The following is a 16,785-nucleotide window of genomic DNA, read 5'->3' as shown; positions in this document are numbered from 1 at the left end:
CATTTGACAGCTCCTGGTGTTAAACTTCCACAGTAACTGAGTGAGGAATAACCACAGGAGAAAGAGTTAAGAATGGGCTGGCAAGAGACACCCAGAGTGTTATAAACTAAATGACTCAGGCCCCAACCCCACAACTAGAGGCCAGGGTCAATCTGAATTTCCATGGATTTGAAGGTACCAGAACCTGGGCCCTGCCTTAATTCCACTGCAGTCTTGCTGGTGATTATTCTTATCCTATACCACCACAAATCTGGACTCTTTACTGCCTCCTTTGTCTACCAGCGAGAGCAGTGTCACTCCGTGAACTGGATCCTGCTGCAAAACTGTAGATAACAGATGATAACCACAAGCTTGAAATCACAGAGAAATTTCTTTTTTTCTTTACTTTTGGGGTTTTTTTTCTGTGTGTGTTTTAATTTTATTGTTTTGTTCTTGTTTTTGTTTTTTTCTTTTCTTTCCCTCTTCTTTACCAGTTCCCCAAGGCTTGGGTAATCTTTTTTTTTAAATTAAAAAATGTTTTTTTATTTAAAGAGAAAGAAAGAAACAAACAAAAACATGGAGGAAAGAAAGGGTAGAAATGATACAGAATTACAGAAAAGTAAACAGTAAGAAATCACCAGTTGATAAGTTACCTATTGTCATCTTAGAAATAGTTGTTCAGGTTACAAAATTAAAGTACGTAAAGTGACATTCAAATAGTGACACTGCCAACAGTTCTGCTCACTGATCCAACAAAAACTTAGTAATACGGTTATCAGTTCTACACACTTATTAAACATCAAAACAGAGCAAAACAGTTCAAAAAGAAACAATTTAGAGAAATACAGATTTCAAAGCAAGTCCACTGGAGATCGTCACTATCTATCTTATTGTCTCTAGTTTTCTTCCAAATACTTGTCCCCATCTTCACACACATTGAATACATCCTGCATATTATAGAATTAATCAAATCATTACAGGATGATGAAAGCTTTTTAGGTCTTCAAGATCTGACATTGGGGAAGACAATAATGACTACCATAATGTCTCTCATTCTCTTCGTAGTAGCTGTCCTTATCTTTATGTATGCAGAAATTGAACTTAAGAGACTAGACTAATATCACTCTGGACAGTGAATAATAGTATTGCTAGATTTTATATCATAATGTTACAGAATTAGCATTGGGTTTCTTAGTGTCTCCTCTTCTTCAGAGTATCTGTTCATTACATCGTGTATTATATAATCTGTCCCCGTAAATAGTTTAAAAAAATTCTTCCTATGTGTGAATTTCTACATGTATATCTATCCTCTCTGTTTTATAGGGGAAAACAAATCATGACAAGACAGCAAAACAAATTTCTAGAAAAACATGCAATGAAAAAGACACACAGGACCACAATATTAGGTGATCTACTGTAGTTACTCTGCTTTCTCTTGTTATTTTCAATAGACTTGTCCACATCATCAGACTTAATATAGTTAAGCATAGTATTACATAGCTATTTTTATAAAAACACAACTTTGAAAACATTATAGGACTTGAGAGTTGTTAATAGTCAGAACCGGTATGGATATCTTTTACATCTTGTCATCTTCAGAGTAGTTGCCTCTACTTTTAGACTTGATACTATCAAGCATATCAAATTCAAATAAAATCAGCCAAGGCAAAACCACGGTCTAACCAGATTCAAATAAGATCAGTCATAATAAGACAATGTAAGTAATACAGGGTTTCAGTTTAAGTTAATGGGAAATTAAGGATAGTTATCATGGTATAACCTGCTATTTTTGGGTTAGATGTCTGTGTCCTCAAATCTGATATGAGTGGACAGACCGGAATAAAATAAAATCAAACTAAACAGAGCAATAAGACTACTGTGACTTTTAAATCCTGATACACTATTAACAATGACCTCTGCCTTCCCTTGGCTAATTTTCACCTTTCCCTTTCTTAGGATGCTTTGTATGTTTTAGCTCCCACTAGCCCCTTTAGTTTATAGATTAGGGGGCCAGCCTGTTGTGTTTCTGAGTGTTGCTGAACCTTTCTACCCCTGAGCTTGATCTTGAGCTGTACTCCTTTACTCACTAAAGTCATAGGGTTTTCCTTCCTTCCAGCTGTGTAGTTCTACACTGCCCAAAAGTGTCATAACTTTCCAATCTGTCTGTAGCTGCTGGATGAGTTGTCCCCATTTCTCTCTGGCTTCCTGTCGCATATAGCTTTGCTTTCTCATTTTTGATTTTCAGTTTATTAACCCTCCAGTTTGATTGTATTTCCCATTCAGAGCATCTCGATGGACCTGTCTCCTAATCTACTCTGCATGTTTTTTTTTAGTGTATCAAGGCTATCTATGTTAAAGATTATAGCTTACTGTCTCTGCCTCATATCTGCTACTCCACTTTACTGCTATAATTTGTCTACATTACTCCCTCATTCCACTGTCTGCCCTGTTCATTGAGGCCTCTCTGCCACTGTTGCTGGAATCCTGGTATCCCTTCCTCTCTTTCTCTGGAATGTCCTTTAGCATTCTCTGTAGGGTTAGCTTGGTGGCCACGAACTCCCACAGTTCCTCGTCTTGGAAACATTTTATTTCTCCATTAATTTTGAGAGAGAGTTTTTCTGGGTACATCAGTCTTGGTTGCAAATTATTTCCTTTCAGGGTTTGGATAATTCCCCCCAGCCTCTTCTCAATTTGAGAGTTTGTGTTGATAAGTCTGTTGTTATTTTGATAATTCTTCCCTTGTAGATAATCAGCTTCTTTTCCCTGGCTGCTTTTAATATTCTGTTCTTTTGGTGGATTTCTGGAATCTTGATTATTAATGTCTGGATGTAGATCTGTTTTGGTTGTAGGTGGCTAGAGTTCTGTATGCCTCACTTATCTGGATATCATTTCTTTTTCCTATGCCTGGGAAGTTTTCCTTTAATATATCTGTGAATAGTTTTTGTAGTTCATTTTTGGTTTCTTCTGCTTCCTCCCTCATGTGCTTTATTCTTAAGTTATGTATCCTTTTGCTGTCTTCTAGCCTTTGAATTTTTTCTTTCTGGTTCCTCATTATTTCTAAGACGTCTTTTCTTTTGCAGTCATATATCATAAATCTTCAAGTTTCAAAAGGCTAACTTTAGTTTCTGTCAAGGCATTTTGCCAGTTTTCAATGGGGTTTTTAGTTTCCTGGTAATCTCTTTGGATCTGTTTCATATATTCTAGGTTATGTTTAAATTCATCAGAGGTTTCTCTTTCTTTTCTGATTTCCGGTGTTCTTCCATCTGTGTTCTCTTAGGAGGGGCTTATCATTTCTTTAATTAAACTCTTAATATCTTGCCTCACTTGGATCAGAAGTACAGTTTAAATTCATCTATGAGGTCATGAAGGTATTTCTTTATATCCGCTGATGCTGTGTCTAGTATTGGATGGTTACTGTACTGGTTCTCTTCCATGTTTACTTCTCCTGGGCTTATTTTTCCATGTTTGACAGCTGGAATTTTTTTTTTAATTTCCATCTCGTCATGTTTCTGGTTTCTTTCAGACTGATGTGTCCTAGGGGTCTCTGGCTCTTTCTGTATTGCTTAGGGTCTTTCCGAAGATTGCTGACAGTTTTGCTGCCCTCCCCAATTTGCTGTTATCTGAGGCACAGACAGGAATGCAGGGACGGTGCAGGATAGCCTCCAGCCTCTGTGCCAGTCAATCCACAAGTTAGGCTGCACCTTGTGGACGTCACAGTCGCGACAGTTTTGTATCTCTTATTGGGTCCCAACCAGAGGCGTAGTTCAGCCCCAGCAGACCCTGCCAGTTCTCTCTGCACCACGGTGAGATATCACAGTGGCACCAGGCTCTGCCCAAATGCAAGCTGTCCTCCGCCAGACCTCTCTGTGCCAGGGGCAACTATCTTATATCAGTGTGGTGCCAGGCTCTGCCCAACTCCAAGATGTCCTCCACCAGTCCTCTCTGTGTCACTGATGCCGCCGTGGTGCTGGGCTCTGCCCAATTGCAAGATGTCCTCCAGCCAGTGACAGCAGCCATGGGACCCAGTCCCTAGCACTCACTGGGATTCAATACAGGTCTTCCTCTTGGGACCTTTGCACACTGCACTGTGTGTCTTCACTGCATTCCCAGCACAGCGTGGATTGGTCAGAAAACTGTGTAGTGTCTAGCTTCGGAGCCTAGGAGCTTCTTACAAACTCCTCCGGTGCAGCCAGATGGCTCTGCCTGCTTCGCGGGGCCCCAGGTCTCAATTTCCAGCAGTTGCCAAGAGCCAATATAGCTTTTCCCGTAGCATCTACTGCTCACTGGGCCACGTCCTCCTATTAAGGGTCGAGGATTCACCTACTCCCGTTATCGGCAGCCGCAGTCTCAGCGCCACTTTGGGATCCTCCAGATGCGCCTAGTACAGCGTGGAATGGGGCTCAGTGAGCACGTTGGGCTTCAGCTTTCCACATGTACTTTTCCTTCCTCTTTCTAGTGTTATTTTTCTCTTCGGTTACCGCCTTGGTTAATAATCGTTATCCATTTGTCTGGCCCTCTCCATGTTGTCATATTCTAGCATCTGATCTGATTTCTCTGCAGAGACTGTGCCCAGCCCCCTAGCAAGCCGCCATTTTTTTTTCCTTGGCTTGGGTAATCTTCCTTTGTCTTTTAGTCTTGTTTCTAAGCTCTTTCTCTCATTTCTCTTTTTCCTTTTTTCCCTTTTAAAATTTCTCCTGTTAGGGTAAAATCTCTCTATTGAGCGGATATTTACTATGTATAATTTTTTGATTTGTCTTAGGTTTTGTTACATAGCTATAAACTTGTACCTGTGGTTAAAGGTGGCAAATTATTTGTTATCACAGTTTGTTGTTTTTCAATCTATGCTTGATACTATTTTTATTACTGATTGTACTATTTTAGCCAGGGTTGACATGTTTGTGTGATCACCTGTTATTTCTCGAATTCCAGTACCTAGGTTGTCTGGGGTTCTTAAAAGTACTACAGTCTAGTACCAAAGAATGGGATGAAAGACCAAATAGGCTGCAACCTTTTATTCCTAGTAAATTAAAGATGCAGGATCCTGGGACAAACTCAAAACCCAAAAGCCAGGTAGGGGAAATAATCTGACAAAAGGCACTTTTATGAGAAACCAATAGTCAACATCATATTAAATGAAATGCTCTAAAATCAAGATAATTTGTCACTACTCCTGCTAAATATGTTCTCAGAACAATAATGGGAACAATCAGGAAAGAGAAAGAAAGGGGATCTGTATAAGAAAGGGAGTTAAATTATATTTGCAGTTGGCATGGTCCTTTACGTAGAAAATCAAAAGATTCCTAGAATTAATAACCAGATTCAGCAAAAAATAATACAAAATCAACATACAAAAAAATTCCTGTACACCAATAATGAATTCACTGAGAAAGAAACTAGGAAAGCAGTACCATTCATAGTAGCATTAAGAAAAATTAAATACTTAGGAATTAACCTAACCAAGAAGTGAAAGACCTCTGCAACAAAAAGTCTAGTACTCAGAGAAAGGAGATCAAAGAAGACATTAGAAAATAGAGACATCTCTTCCTGGATAGATGGAACCAACATTATCGAGATGTTCATACTTATAAAATTGACATATCAACTTAATGTAGTCCCAATCAAAACACTAGCAGCATTCTTCATATAACTTTAAAAAACAGTCTTAAAACCTTATATTGAATCAGGAGAAACGCAGAATAGCAAAGGCATCCATCCTAAGCAACAAGAACAGAGCAGGAGATATCACAGTCTTTGACTTTCAAGTCATATTACAGAGCTGCATTGATTTTTTTTTTAAAAAAGTACGATACTGGCACAAAACACATCAGTAGAACAAAACAAAGGACATAGAAACAACCGCAGATACATTCAGCCATGTGATTTGACAAAAGGGCCCAAAACATACACTAGAGGAATGAATGATAGGTTCTTTAGCAAATGGTCCTGGGAAAACTGGCTATCCACATACAGAAGATTGAAGCTAGACCCCATAATCTCTCACCATGTGCTAAACTAAAACCGAAGTGATTTAAAGATCTATATAGTAAAACAAAGCCCAGTGGAAATAAGTAGGTAAAATTTATGAAGTCAGAGCTGTAGGCAAGGACTTTCTGAACAGAATCCCAATTGCACAAGAGCAAAGAGTAAAGAACAGAGTAAAATAGTAAGCCTACCAAATGGGAAAAACACTTGCTAGCTACATTTTAGAGTATTAATATAAAAAAATTCAAAATAGGCTCCCAAAATAAAAGACCCAGCCAAAAAATAGGGAATAGGCACTTCTCAGAAGTGCAAGTGGCCAATAAATAAATGAAAAAATGTGAGCATTGTTGACCACTAGAGAAATTAAAACAACACAGAGATTCCAGAATGATGACTGCCTCAAGAAATCAAATAACAACAAATGCTGGCGAGGCCATGAGCGAAAGGAACTCTTCTGTAGTTTGGTGGGAATGTAAACTAGTATAACTACTATAAAAAGCAGTGTGCAAGTTCCTCAAAAAACTAAAACCAGGGGCTGGGGATTTAGCTCAGTGGCATAAGCACCTGCCTCGCAAGCAGGTGGTCGTGAGTTCGATCCCCAGTACCAATTAAAAAAACAAAACTAAAACTAGAAATGTCTTTTGATCTAACTAGTTCCCTTCTAGGTATCTTCCCCAAAAGAGTTAAAGACATACGTGTACACCCATGTTTATAGTAGCACAATTCATAGTAGCTAAATTTTGGAAAAGACCCATGTCTTCACAAGATGGATGGATAAAGAATGTACAGTATTTATACACAGTAATGTTCTCCTCTGCTATACAGAGGAGAGTCATTTGTAGGAAAATGGATGCATCTTGAGACAGTAATGTTAAGTGAAATAAATCAGGCATACAAGCTTAAATATCACTGGGTTTCTCTTATGTGAGAAACCCAAATTTAGATAAAAACCAAAATAAATAATAGATAATAGGAAACAGGCAGATATTTTGCAAAAGAGAAGAGGACCCAAGAGATGTTAGGAGGGGAGCGAAGACATGAAACTAAAAATGGTTTGTCATCTGTGTGTACCAGGTGTCCACAGTGAATGTATTTATTATGTGTTGCAAACATGCACTAATAAATGAGCTTAAAAAGCTGTAATGAACTAAAAAGAAAAAAGAAAGAAAAAGGTATATCCTTTGAAAACCTCTGAGGGTCCCTGGACTCCTTCAGGAGGCCTGTAAGTCAGAACTGTTTTCCTCCCTTTCTTAAGGTTTTATTTGCTTTTTTCACTACGTGGACATTTGCTCTAATGGTACAAAAATGATGCTGGGACTTTGTACAAATCTTCACTTCTGTGGGGCTACTTAAAAATTTGTTTTTAAAAGGCAGCTTCATTTAGCTAATATGAAGCAATGAGAATTACTGCTTTTACTGAATTGTGACTTTACTATACAAGGTGTTCTAAAGGTTTTCCTCATGAAGTAATGGGAAGCAGTATACCAAAGTACAGAGCTTTTTTTTTTTTATTTTAAAAAAGATTAAAAGAGGACATAACAAAACAGGTTAGAACAGAACAATTTAAGCAACATAGTGTTTCACCACAAGACAACTTGACTTTATAACAATAGCTACCAGTGTCTCTTTCCTTGAAATATTTGAGTATACCTTCAAACACTATAGTATCAAATATAACAAGACAGTATAAAACCATTCAAGAGAACGAAAGTATTACAGGATATTCAGAACCAACTAACAGAAAACGAACAATGGTTACTATATTATCTTCTTGTCCATAAAAATTTTGTTCATACTATCATATACAATAAAATCCAATAAGATACGTGATAAACCGATAGAGACAGAAGAACAAAAGCTTGGTAGGACTTCAAAACGAGATATTAAATCAGCACTAGCTATTATAATGTCTTGTTTTCTTTAGAATAGCTGTTCATACCATCTGTACAAATCAAACAACCCAGAATAAAACCATTCCAACCAATGAAAACATTATAAGGCTTCAAAGCAATATAATGGGGAATCATGATTACCACATGCTTTTATGTATTCTGCCATTTCTTACGTTAGGGAGACTATTCGGAATTTATACATGTGAATTTGATTTATTTCGCTTATGAGTATGGTCTCAGATTGTATCCATTTATAAATATCTCAATGTGATCCTCCTTTATAGCTGAGTAGTACTCCATTGTATAAAAATACCACAAATTATTAATCCATTCTTCAGTTGTTGGACACAAGTTGTTTCCAAGATCTGGCTATTACAAATTGTGCTGCTATAAACATAGGTACACATATATCACTGTGGTATGATTGTTTTCAGTTCTTCTGGGAATATGCCCAGAAGTGGAATAGCTGGAACAAATGGGACTCCCAATCCCAGCTTTGTGAGAAATCTCCAGACTGACCTCCACAATAGTTGCACCAGTCTACACTCCCACCAACAGTGTAGGAGAGTTCCTTTTTCCCCACAGCCTCTCCAGCATTTGTTGTTGGTAGTTTTCTTGATTCTGTCCATTCTTTCAGGAGTGAGAATCTCAGTGTGGTTTTAATTTGCATTTCTCTAATGAGTAATGATGATGAACATTTTTTCATGTATTTATTTGCCATTTGTATTTCTTCATCTGAGAAGTGTGTATTCATCTCAGAGGCCCATTTTTGGATTGGATCTTTGAATTTTGGGGGTCTGATTTTTTTTCTTTATATGTTTTAGACAGAAGTCCTTTGTCTGAGGGACAGTTCACTAAGACTTTCCCAGTTTGTGAGTTTTCTTTTCACTATTCTGGAGATTTCTTTTGACGTGCAGAAACTTTTTAATAAGATGTGATCCCAGTTATTGATTCTGGGAAGTATTTCCCTTGCGGTTTGATTCCTGTTCATGAATTCTCTACCTACCCCTATGTCTTCAAGGTTTTTACCCAATTTGTCTTCCAGTAGATTTAGTGTTTCTGTTTTAATATTTAGCTCTTTGATCCATTTAGATTTTAATTTAGTACATGGTGATAGGCATGGGTCTAGTTTTAGTTTTTGGCATATGGAGAGCCAGTTTTTCCAACACCATTTATTAATGATACTGTCGTTCTTCCAGTGAACATGTTTGGCCCCTTTATCAAAGATAAGTGTGTTTGTAGTTGTGGTTGTATCTTCTAATCTATTCCATTGATCTTCGGCTCTGTTCTGATTCCAGTACCATGTTGATTTTACTACTGTTGCTTTGTAGTATAACTTCAAGTCAGGGATTGTGATGCCTCCTGCCTTGCCTTTGCTCCTTAGAACAGTGCTTATTTTGACAAGCGCTTGTGTTTGTGTGAGTTTTAGTAAACTAGTTCCGCACACTCCTGCTGTACATCATTTTTACTTAATGACTGGTTGACAACTACTATATGATATTTAGATGGAAATATTTAACCAGTATTTTTCAAAAGCAAGTGAACTAAGTGTTTAAGGAAAACGGTTGACAGTATTTTTTGCTAATATTAGAAACTTGGAAAATTTATGTCTACCACTAGGAGCTTGTTAGCTTTCCAAAATTTAAAAACAGGTGAACATATTCACAAATGTGAATATCTAATGAAATGTGTCAACATTTAGAAGATTTATATAACTTAGTATTTTGCAGGTACCTGATGCCTAATAGAAAGTACATGTTGAAGATCTATTCAAACTAGATAAGTTGTAATAGAGTCTAAAATTCATTCATAATTCATCATTTCAGATGTCGTATTATAACTGAATTTTAAGAAACTATCATTTGTTAGATTTTAAAGAACATCTACAAATACCTGAAGATAAAATATGCCTTTTCCATTATATGTATCTGTATTATAAATGGCTTCCATTTACTTCAAAATAGTACATCCCAATTGATTCAGTACTGAAGTAACTATAAGAATCCAGCTATTTTCTACTAATTCTAGCTCTAAGAGACTTGTAAAATGTCAAAATAATGACACTAATTTTTTTTTGTTTCGGAAAATAATTTTTTTCATAAAAATAATGGTGTGAGTAGTTCATTGTCATGTTAGAATAAATGCACATTTTAAGGCCGGTTGAGTGGGTAATTGCTAAGCAAGGTCATCATTGCTGTATAAACAAAAGCCTTTTGAAATCTTCAGTTACTTTTTTAAGAATTCACAAAGGGTTCCAGAAACCAAAATGTTTGGGAATCACTAGAATAAAACCAACTCGAATATAATTGTGAGCATTGCAAGTCAATGATATACTTTAACATTTGTGCAAAAAGGTATAAATAATATACTTAAATTTTTTTGTTATAGTTATACAGTTTTGGAAGAATATGAAAGAATTAAGTCTGAGTTGTATCAGGAAGAAGGGGTGAAAAGTCAAATTCTAAGTAGATTTGAGCTTTTTGAATTTTAATCCAGATGAATGCATTCATTACTTTTTACACACACACACACACACACACACACACACACACACACACAGAAGAAAAAAAAATCCTTCCTATCCAGCTGTTGATTATGCATTTCAGAGAATCTAGTTACATTATAAAAAACTGGAATGAGATTGGAATAATAGGTGTTTTTCTGGCAGATTGCTTTTTCTTGTTTGAGAAAAAAAATTTTAATGTTCAAGTCAAACTCTTAACATTAAAATAATGTAAATCAAGTTAGGTATCAGTTTTCCCAATGGGGCCCGAAGTATACTTGTTAATTTTGTTTTAAGGAAGAACAATTTGATTAGCTTTTTAAAAATGGCATTTCTTTCTAGATTTTAATGGCATTTGTTTGTAGTTTGCTAGAAAAAAATAAGTGTATGTTAGAAGACTGTTACAATTTATAGTCTTGCCATTTGAAAGGATTTGAGTAAGTGCTGCATGAAATGTGAAAGAAAAGCGTTGTGATGTTTGATTCAATATAAAAGTACCTTTAATCCTCAACCTTTCAGTTTGGAGACTTCTTAAAAGGAATTAATAAGGGAATTCATTTTTATTCTGCCTGTTGAATATACCTTTTGATCAGTGTTCCTATTTTTAACCTTTGCACAAAGTATATTTATGAAAAGGTAAAATTATTTTAATGCAGTGACTTCTGCGATACTTTTAAGTATGGTGATACTTTTAAAATTTATTTGAATGCTGAAGTATCATTTCCAGAGTTCTTTGAAGCAGTTTAAAAAAAGAAATGCTTATGATTCTGCACATTAATGATAGTTAAGTGTATGATATGGAACCATTTCCTCCAAATTCTTTAGTTAACAAAGAATGCTTTTTAAAATGTTAATGAATTTTTCTAAAGTATTAAATGAGTAGCTAATTCCAAAATGTTTTATTTACTTTACTAGTTACATGTCCATACTTCGTAGACTTATTACATAATGAAACAGGAATTTAGATTTAAACAAGGCTAGGTTAGATTTAAGGTTTAGATTTTAACAAGACTCTGTCCTTCAAAAAAGCACATTTACCTGTGCTGTGTTGTAGGCACTCTGGTCAGGTGGAAATCTATAAATAAGGTACAGATCCTGTGCTCCAGGGTGTGGCTTGTAGTCAGTGGCAGAGACCAGCCTGGATGTGTAAAGTAGTGTGTGATATACGGTTGGAGGACCACGGAGTGCCTGTGTTTGAGAGGAAGATAAATCTTGAAGCATGACTAGCAGTTAACCAAGATGAGTCTAGTTACGACTGGGGAGAGAGACATTTAGGTAGAATCACCTGGGATGTCTGAAACTGCACAGATGATTGAAATCTGCTAGTAGTTCCATGTGAGTGCCATGCTGGGCTCTGTGTGAGGAGCAGCAGGCTGAAGCGAGAGAGGCCCCACACTGAGAAGTTTGAACTTGAATTAAAATTTCAAGGTGCCAGAGAATAGGTATAGTACAACTAAGATTAACTGTGGTTTATTTATTAGTTATGGGAGTCATAGTTAAATGACTGAATATACCTTAGGGTATTTGCATTATACATAAAATGGAAATAGCAGTTGCTTTGCCGACAATTAAGAGGACTAGGAAGACAAATGCAAATAAAGTATCTAGCATATATCAGACCTTGTAAGTACTGTACTCAGTAAATTGGAAGGTGAATTGGGAGACTTAAAGACCATTCCCCATATACATTCTAAACTTTCAAGCAGAACTGGAAAAAATATGTTTAATTTTATTTTAAAGTAGTATTGAAATATTTGGACATTTCTACAATAATTTAGCCTTGTTTTATAATTTCATATTTTTTAATTTAACATTTAGCAGCCCTTTTAATGTACCATTTCTTAAATATTCTTGTTTGAAATTAAGATTGTGTATGAGATATGGTTGTCAGGTTATAAGATTCCCACAGATTAGACTTTGTGTAGATAGAGTCTGTTTTGTTTGCATGATATTTCTACCATGGCCAATACCCTGGCCTAGGAATGAATTCTTATTTGAAAGACCTGGATGAAACTTGTTAATGCTCTTTAATATTGTTAATGTCTTTAATATTAAAATTTTAGAGACTATATAAAACAGTGTTGCTTGGGTTTCCACAACAAAATACCATAGACTGGGTTATTTGAACAACAGAAGTTTGCTTCTTACTGTCCTGGAGGCTGTCAGTGCCAGGATCAAGGTGCACTACCTGGTTCAGCTCCTGGTGAGGGCTCTCCTGGCTTGTGAGTGAAAATCTCACCAGTACCTCCACATAGCCTTTCCTCTGAGCTACGTTGTGGGGGTGAGGTAAAGTGAGCTCAGAGTCTCTCTGTGTGAAGATGGGCTCTGCTCTTAGGATCCCATATAGGCTCAGATACTTCTTTACCTCTAATAGAGCTGCACTGGGGCTTCAGAATACATTTGTTAATTTTGAAGGGACATACATTTCATTCTGTATGTAGCACAATAAAGTTGGAATTATTCTCTTGATGGTTTTGTAACAATGAGTTAAATAGGAGGCATTACATCATACTACTCTCTAGAGCTGCTGATGTTTGGATTTAGTTCCTTGTCCGGCGCCGCGTCTGTCCCGCAGAATGAGGCACACGAACACTTTATCTCTGCAGGCTCCTTTATTGACTGGGCTACAATCTCAATACACGTCCGTCCTTGACGGCTTCCTACGTGTTGTGCGTCGGGCACTTCCTATACTTGGGCTTATATAGCTAATGTTATCCAATCATGGGATTACACGTGGGGACAGGCGATTGGGCGGCAACAAGGAAGCAATCAATCATTACCATATATGGCGAGGACAGTAAGCCGAGCAAGAACCAGGAAGCAGGATGTGTGCGCCATCTTGGGCACACGATGGGCGGGGGAGCAGCGAGGCGGTAGGCGGACGCCATCTTGTGGCTATATTCTCATGGGTAATACGGCAGGCTCCCAACAGTTCCTGCCTTATAACTAATATTTATAGTATAGTTGGTTAGCCACAGAAGGTTAGCCACAACCAAGGTTAACATAGAACTCTGAATATCACTATGCCTAAGGTAATTACAAAACCTCATTAGCTATTCTAAAAGTATATCATGCCTGTTCCACTTTGTGTAATTTCTCTTTGTCTCCATTCTCATCCTGTAGTTTGATTCCTATAGATGTCTACATAATTCAGTGATAATTTAAAACTTTTCTTCATTTTGAATATACCTTTTTGCTCATTAAGGGAACAGACCTTTTTTTTTTTTTTTTTGAGAACAGATCTTTCAATTAACATGTTGAAGTTACACATTTTTAAAGATGGCTAAACCAAAGCACAGCTTTACATACAGGCTTTGAAACAAGATAGAAGTTCTAACTTAAATGCATAAATGTGTCTCCTTTATTGTGAATCTCAGTATGAATTTTTTATTCATACTGAGTGGATTTGCATTCCAGAATGTGGTGGGAGGACTTTGACCTGGTTCCTCAGAATGATCACCTTTATCTTCCTCTTCACAGGCCAGCCCTCCAGATCTCTATATTGAAAGATTTAATATAGCTCTTGGACAATATATGGGAGCATTGCAGAGCATTGTGCCTCTTTTCATATATATGGTAAGTTCAAGCTGTTTCCTACTTTCAAAAAGATGCAGAGTTAAATGTGTTTTGTTTTTCTTTTACTATATTTTGTGTAATTTTGAGAAGTGGATACAATATTACTGAGTAATGTTCAGTAATGTTGTATAGGTGATGCAGGTGATGCAGAACTATTTTTCCTTTTACAGATTTAAAATTCCGTAACAATTGCTGAATTAATGATCAGCAATCACCCATTAAGCTTTTATTTGTATCACATGGAAGGCACTGTGCTTGGTCCTGGAAAAATAAAAGTATACAGTCACTGGGTTACAAATAATTGAGTTGCAAACTTTCATAGGTGTACTATATAAGGCACGCTTTGTAGGATTATAAAGGATTCCAATTTATGAATATTCTCCCAGAATAGAACTTGTTTGTAAGTTGAGGATTTATTGTATAAGATTTCCTTAGAAAGAGGAGATCTAAGGCAAGCAAAAATATGTGTGATAAATGCCAAGTAAGACATTCTAAAGCAATAAAATATTAATTCCACTCTGATGATCTCTTTTATTGTCGAGTTATGCTATGAGTATAATTTGTAGAGTCTAAGTTGTTGATTCTCCTCTCCCCCTTTTAAGTACGTAAGTTGTAGAGTCTTAATGTTAGTGTTCCTGATGAATGGAGGAGCTCCTAGAAGCCACTATTCTGACTCTTTGTTTTTTTAGATTAGAGAACCAGATGTTTGGTTGCTCCTACCTTCTGTAATATAGACACTGCTGTATGTGGAATACCATTCTTAAAAATGATCATTTTTCATAAAACACATTTAATTTTAAAAACCAGAAAACTGAACTACCTCTAATTTACAAAAGGCACTTTGTAAAAGATCTTATCATACTTTATAATTTTCATAAGCTAATAATTCTTATTTTCATTTAAACAATACTTACTGGGATACTGATAGCAATGTTAAAAGTTAATCAGAGAGGCTTTTTTTTTTTTTGTTTGTTTGTTTGTTTTTTTGGTACCAGGGATCGAACTCAGGACTGTGTGCTTGCAAGGCAGACCTTACGCCGCTGAGCTAAATCCCTGACCCTTGCCTTTCTTTTTTAATCAAGATTTGTCTTGGAAAAAAATTGATAAAAGCCTTTGCTTTTGGTTTAATTACCAGAACTCCTTGGTGATTTGTGAAACTAGTTAAATTTCATTAATAATACTATAATTACTTGTACCTTGGTCAGCCAAATTAATTCTCAGAAAGAGTTAGGAAGCCTGGAGGTAGCCCTGTTGTATCATTTGGTAAAATCCTCTCAGATTATTCATCACTGGTATATGTTAGGTAAGTATCTTGTAGTGATTGAGCAAATGCTTCATTTTCATTGTAACAGGACCCTTATTTTCACTAAGTTCTCAAAAATGAATGGAAGGAGAGCTGATGAAGCATAGGACTTGAGGCCTATATAGATAACGGAGTTAAGGGTAGCTGATTAGGTTATTCGTTTCTGTGTCTGCCATTTTAATGGCATTTCTAGTGAGCATATTGGCTAGTAGGTTGGGGAAACAAAAGAAAACAAAAATTGAATTACTATAGCTTGAATTAACCATGGCTTTAAAAACATGAATAGCTAATTTATAAGAAATTAGGTTGAATGTGGGAGGAAAATGATTTGCACTTTTCTCTAGTGCCATGATTGCTTTGCCAAACTTTTAAGGTAGTATTTAAGAAATCTGTATCATGTAAAAACAAATAAACTTCAAAGGTACTCTTCCACCTAACAAAATTCAACTAAGGGTTCTTAAATTATAATTTTCCATATAGACTATATCATTTGGTTTCTGGTTATTTGGGAAAATTGGTTATATAAGTTATTTTATCCAAGAGATAAAACATTTTTAAGCTTTTGGTTTTTCTTTGTTAGAAAAGTATATGAAAGAATAGTTTGAAATCTTAACCTGTTAGGGACATAATCATCAAAATGTCCTTTGTAGTCACAGAAATAGGTGACAAATTTTTAAACATTTCATCAAATTTATCTTTGTTAAACAAAGTCTGTGTGACTATTTAAGAAACTAACAGATACTTTTCAGATGGCCAATAAATATATGAATATGTTTAACCACAAGCAAAATGCAAATCAAAATACACTGAGATTCCATTCTACCCTAGACAGAACAGCTACCATCAAGAATATAAATAATAAATGCTGGTGATAATACGGGGAAAACAAACCTTGTACATTGCTGATGGGAGTGTAAATTAGGTTAGTCACTATGGAAATTAGTATGGAGGTATCTCAAAAAACTAAAAATAGAACCACCATGTGATCTCGCAATTACCACTCTTTGGTATATATCCAAAAGAATTAAAGTCAGCACACTGTAAGTATGTATAGTCTTATATACTTACACACTGTATACATACTTATACTGTATACATACTGTATATAGTCAGCTATACTAGTCAGCTATACATACATGTTTATATTTATTCTAGAGCAAAGCATGGAACCAGCCTAGGTGCCCATTAACAGATGGATAAAGAAAAGCAGGGAAGTAGATGAAACTGGAAATCTTCATGTTAAGTGAAATAAGCTAGACTGAGAAAAACTGTATCAAATGTTTTCCCTCAAATGTGGAGTCTAAAAGAGGAAATGACATGAAAAAATGGAGATGATTATTAGACAAGCAGAAGGGAAGAGGGATAAAGGTGAAGAGGTATACGAGAGGGTAATGGGATTAATGTGATCACAGTGTGTTATATATATGTGTGAAGAAAATATCACATTGAAACTCAGTATTTTGTAAAAACTATGCACATATATGTGTATGTGTATCTACCTGTCAATAAACTAGAAAATAAATTGTATCTAAGACCCTAAATTACCACAA

General features: G+C 35.9%; 1 protein-coding gene across 1 annotated transcript in view; it reads left to right on the top strand.

Annotated features, from left to right (window-relative positions):
* Cacul1 (CDK2 associated cullin domain 1) overlaps window positions 1–16,785 on the top strand; it is a 75,629-nt gene that overhangs the window by 41,989 nt on the left and 16,855 nt on the right. Inside the window, exon 4 of the mRNA XM_063244820.1 lies at window positions 13,837–13,932. Within this exon, the coding sequence (XP_063100890.1) occupies window positions 13,837–13,932 (96 nt within the window). The remainder of the gene's footprint in view (window positions 1–13,836; window positions 13,933–16,785) is intronic.

This window comes from Cavia porcellus, unplaced genomic scaffold, assembly GCF_034190915.1.
Source record: "Cavia porcellus strain 051 isolate PalLab524CR breed Dunkin Hartley unplaced genomic scaffold, mCavPor4.1 scaffold_2, whole genome shotgun sequence".
In the NCBI taxonomy this organism is placed as follows: Eukaryota; Metazoa; Chordata; class Mammalia; order Rodentia; family Caviidae; genus Cavia; species Cavia porcellus.
Note: the sequence above shows the minus strand (reverse complement) of the source record. Positions and strands in the feature narration are given on the sequence as shown.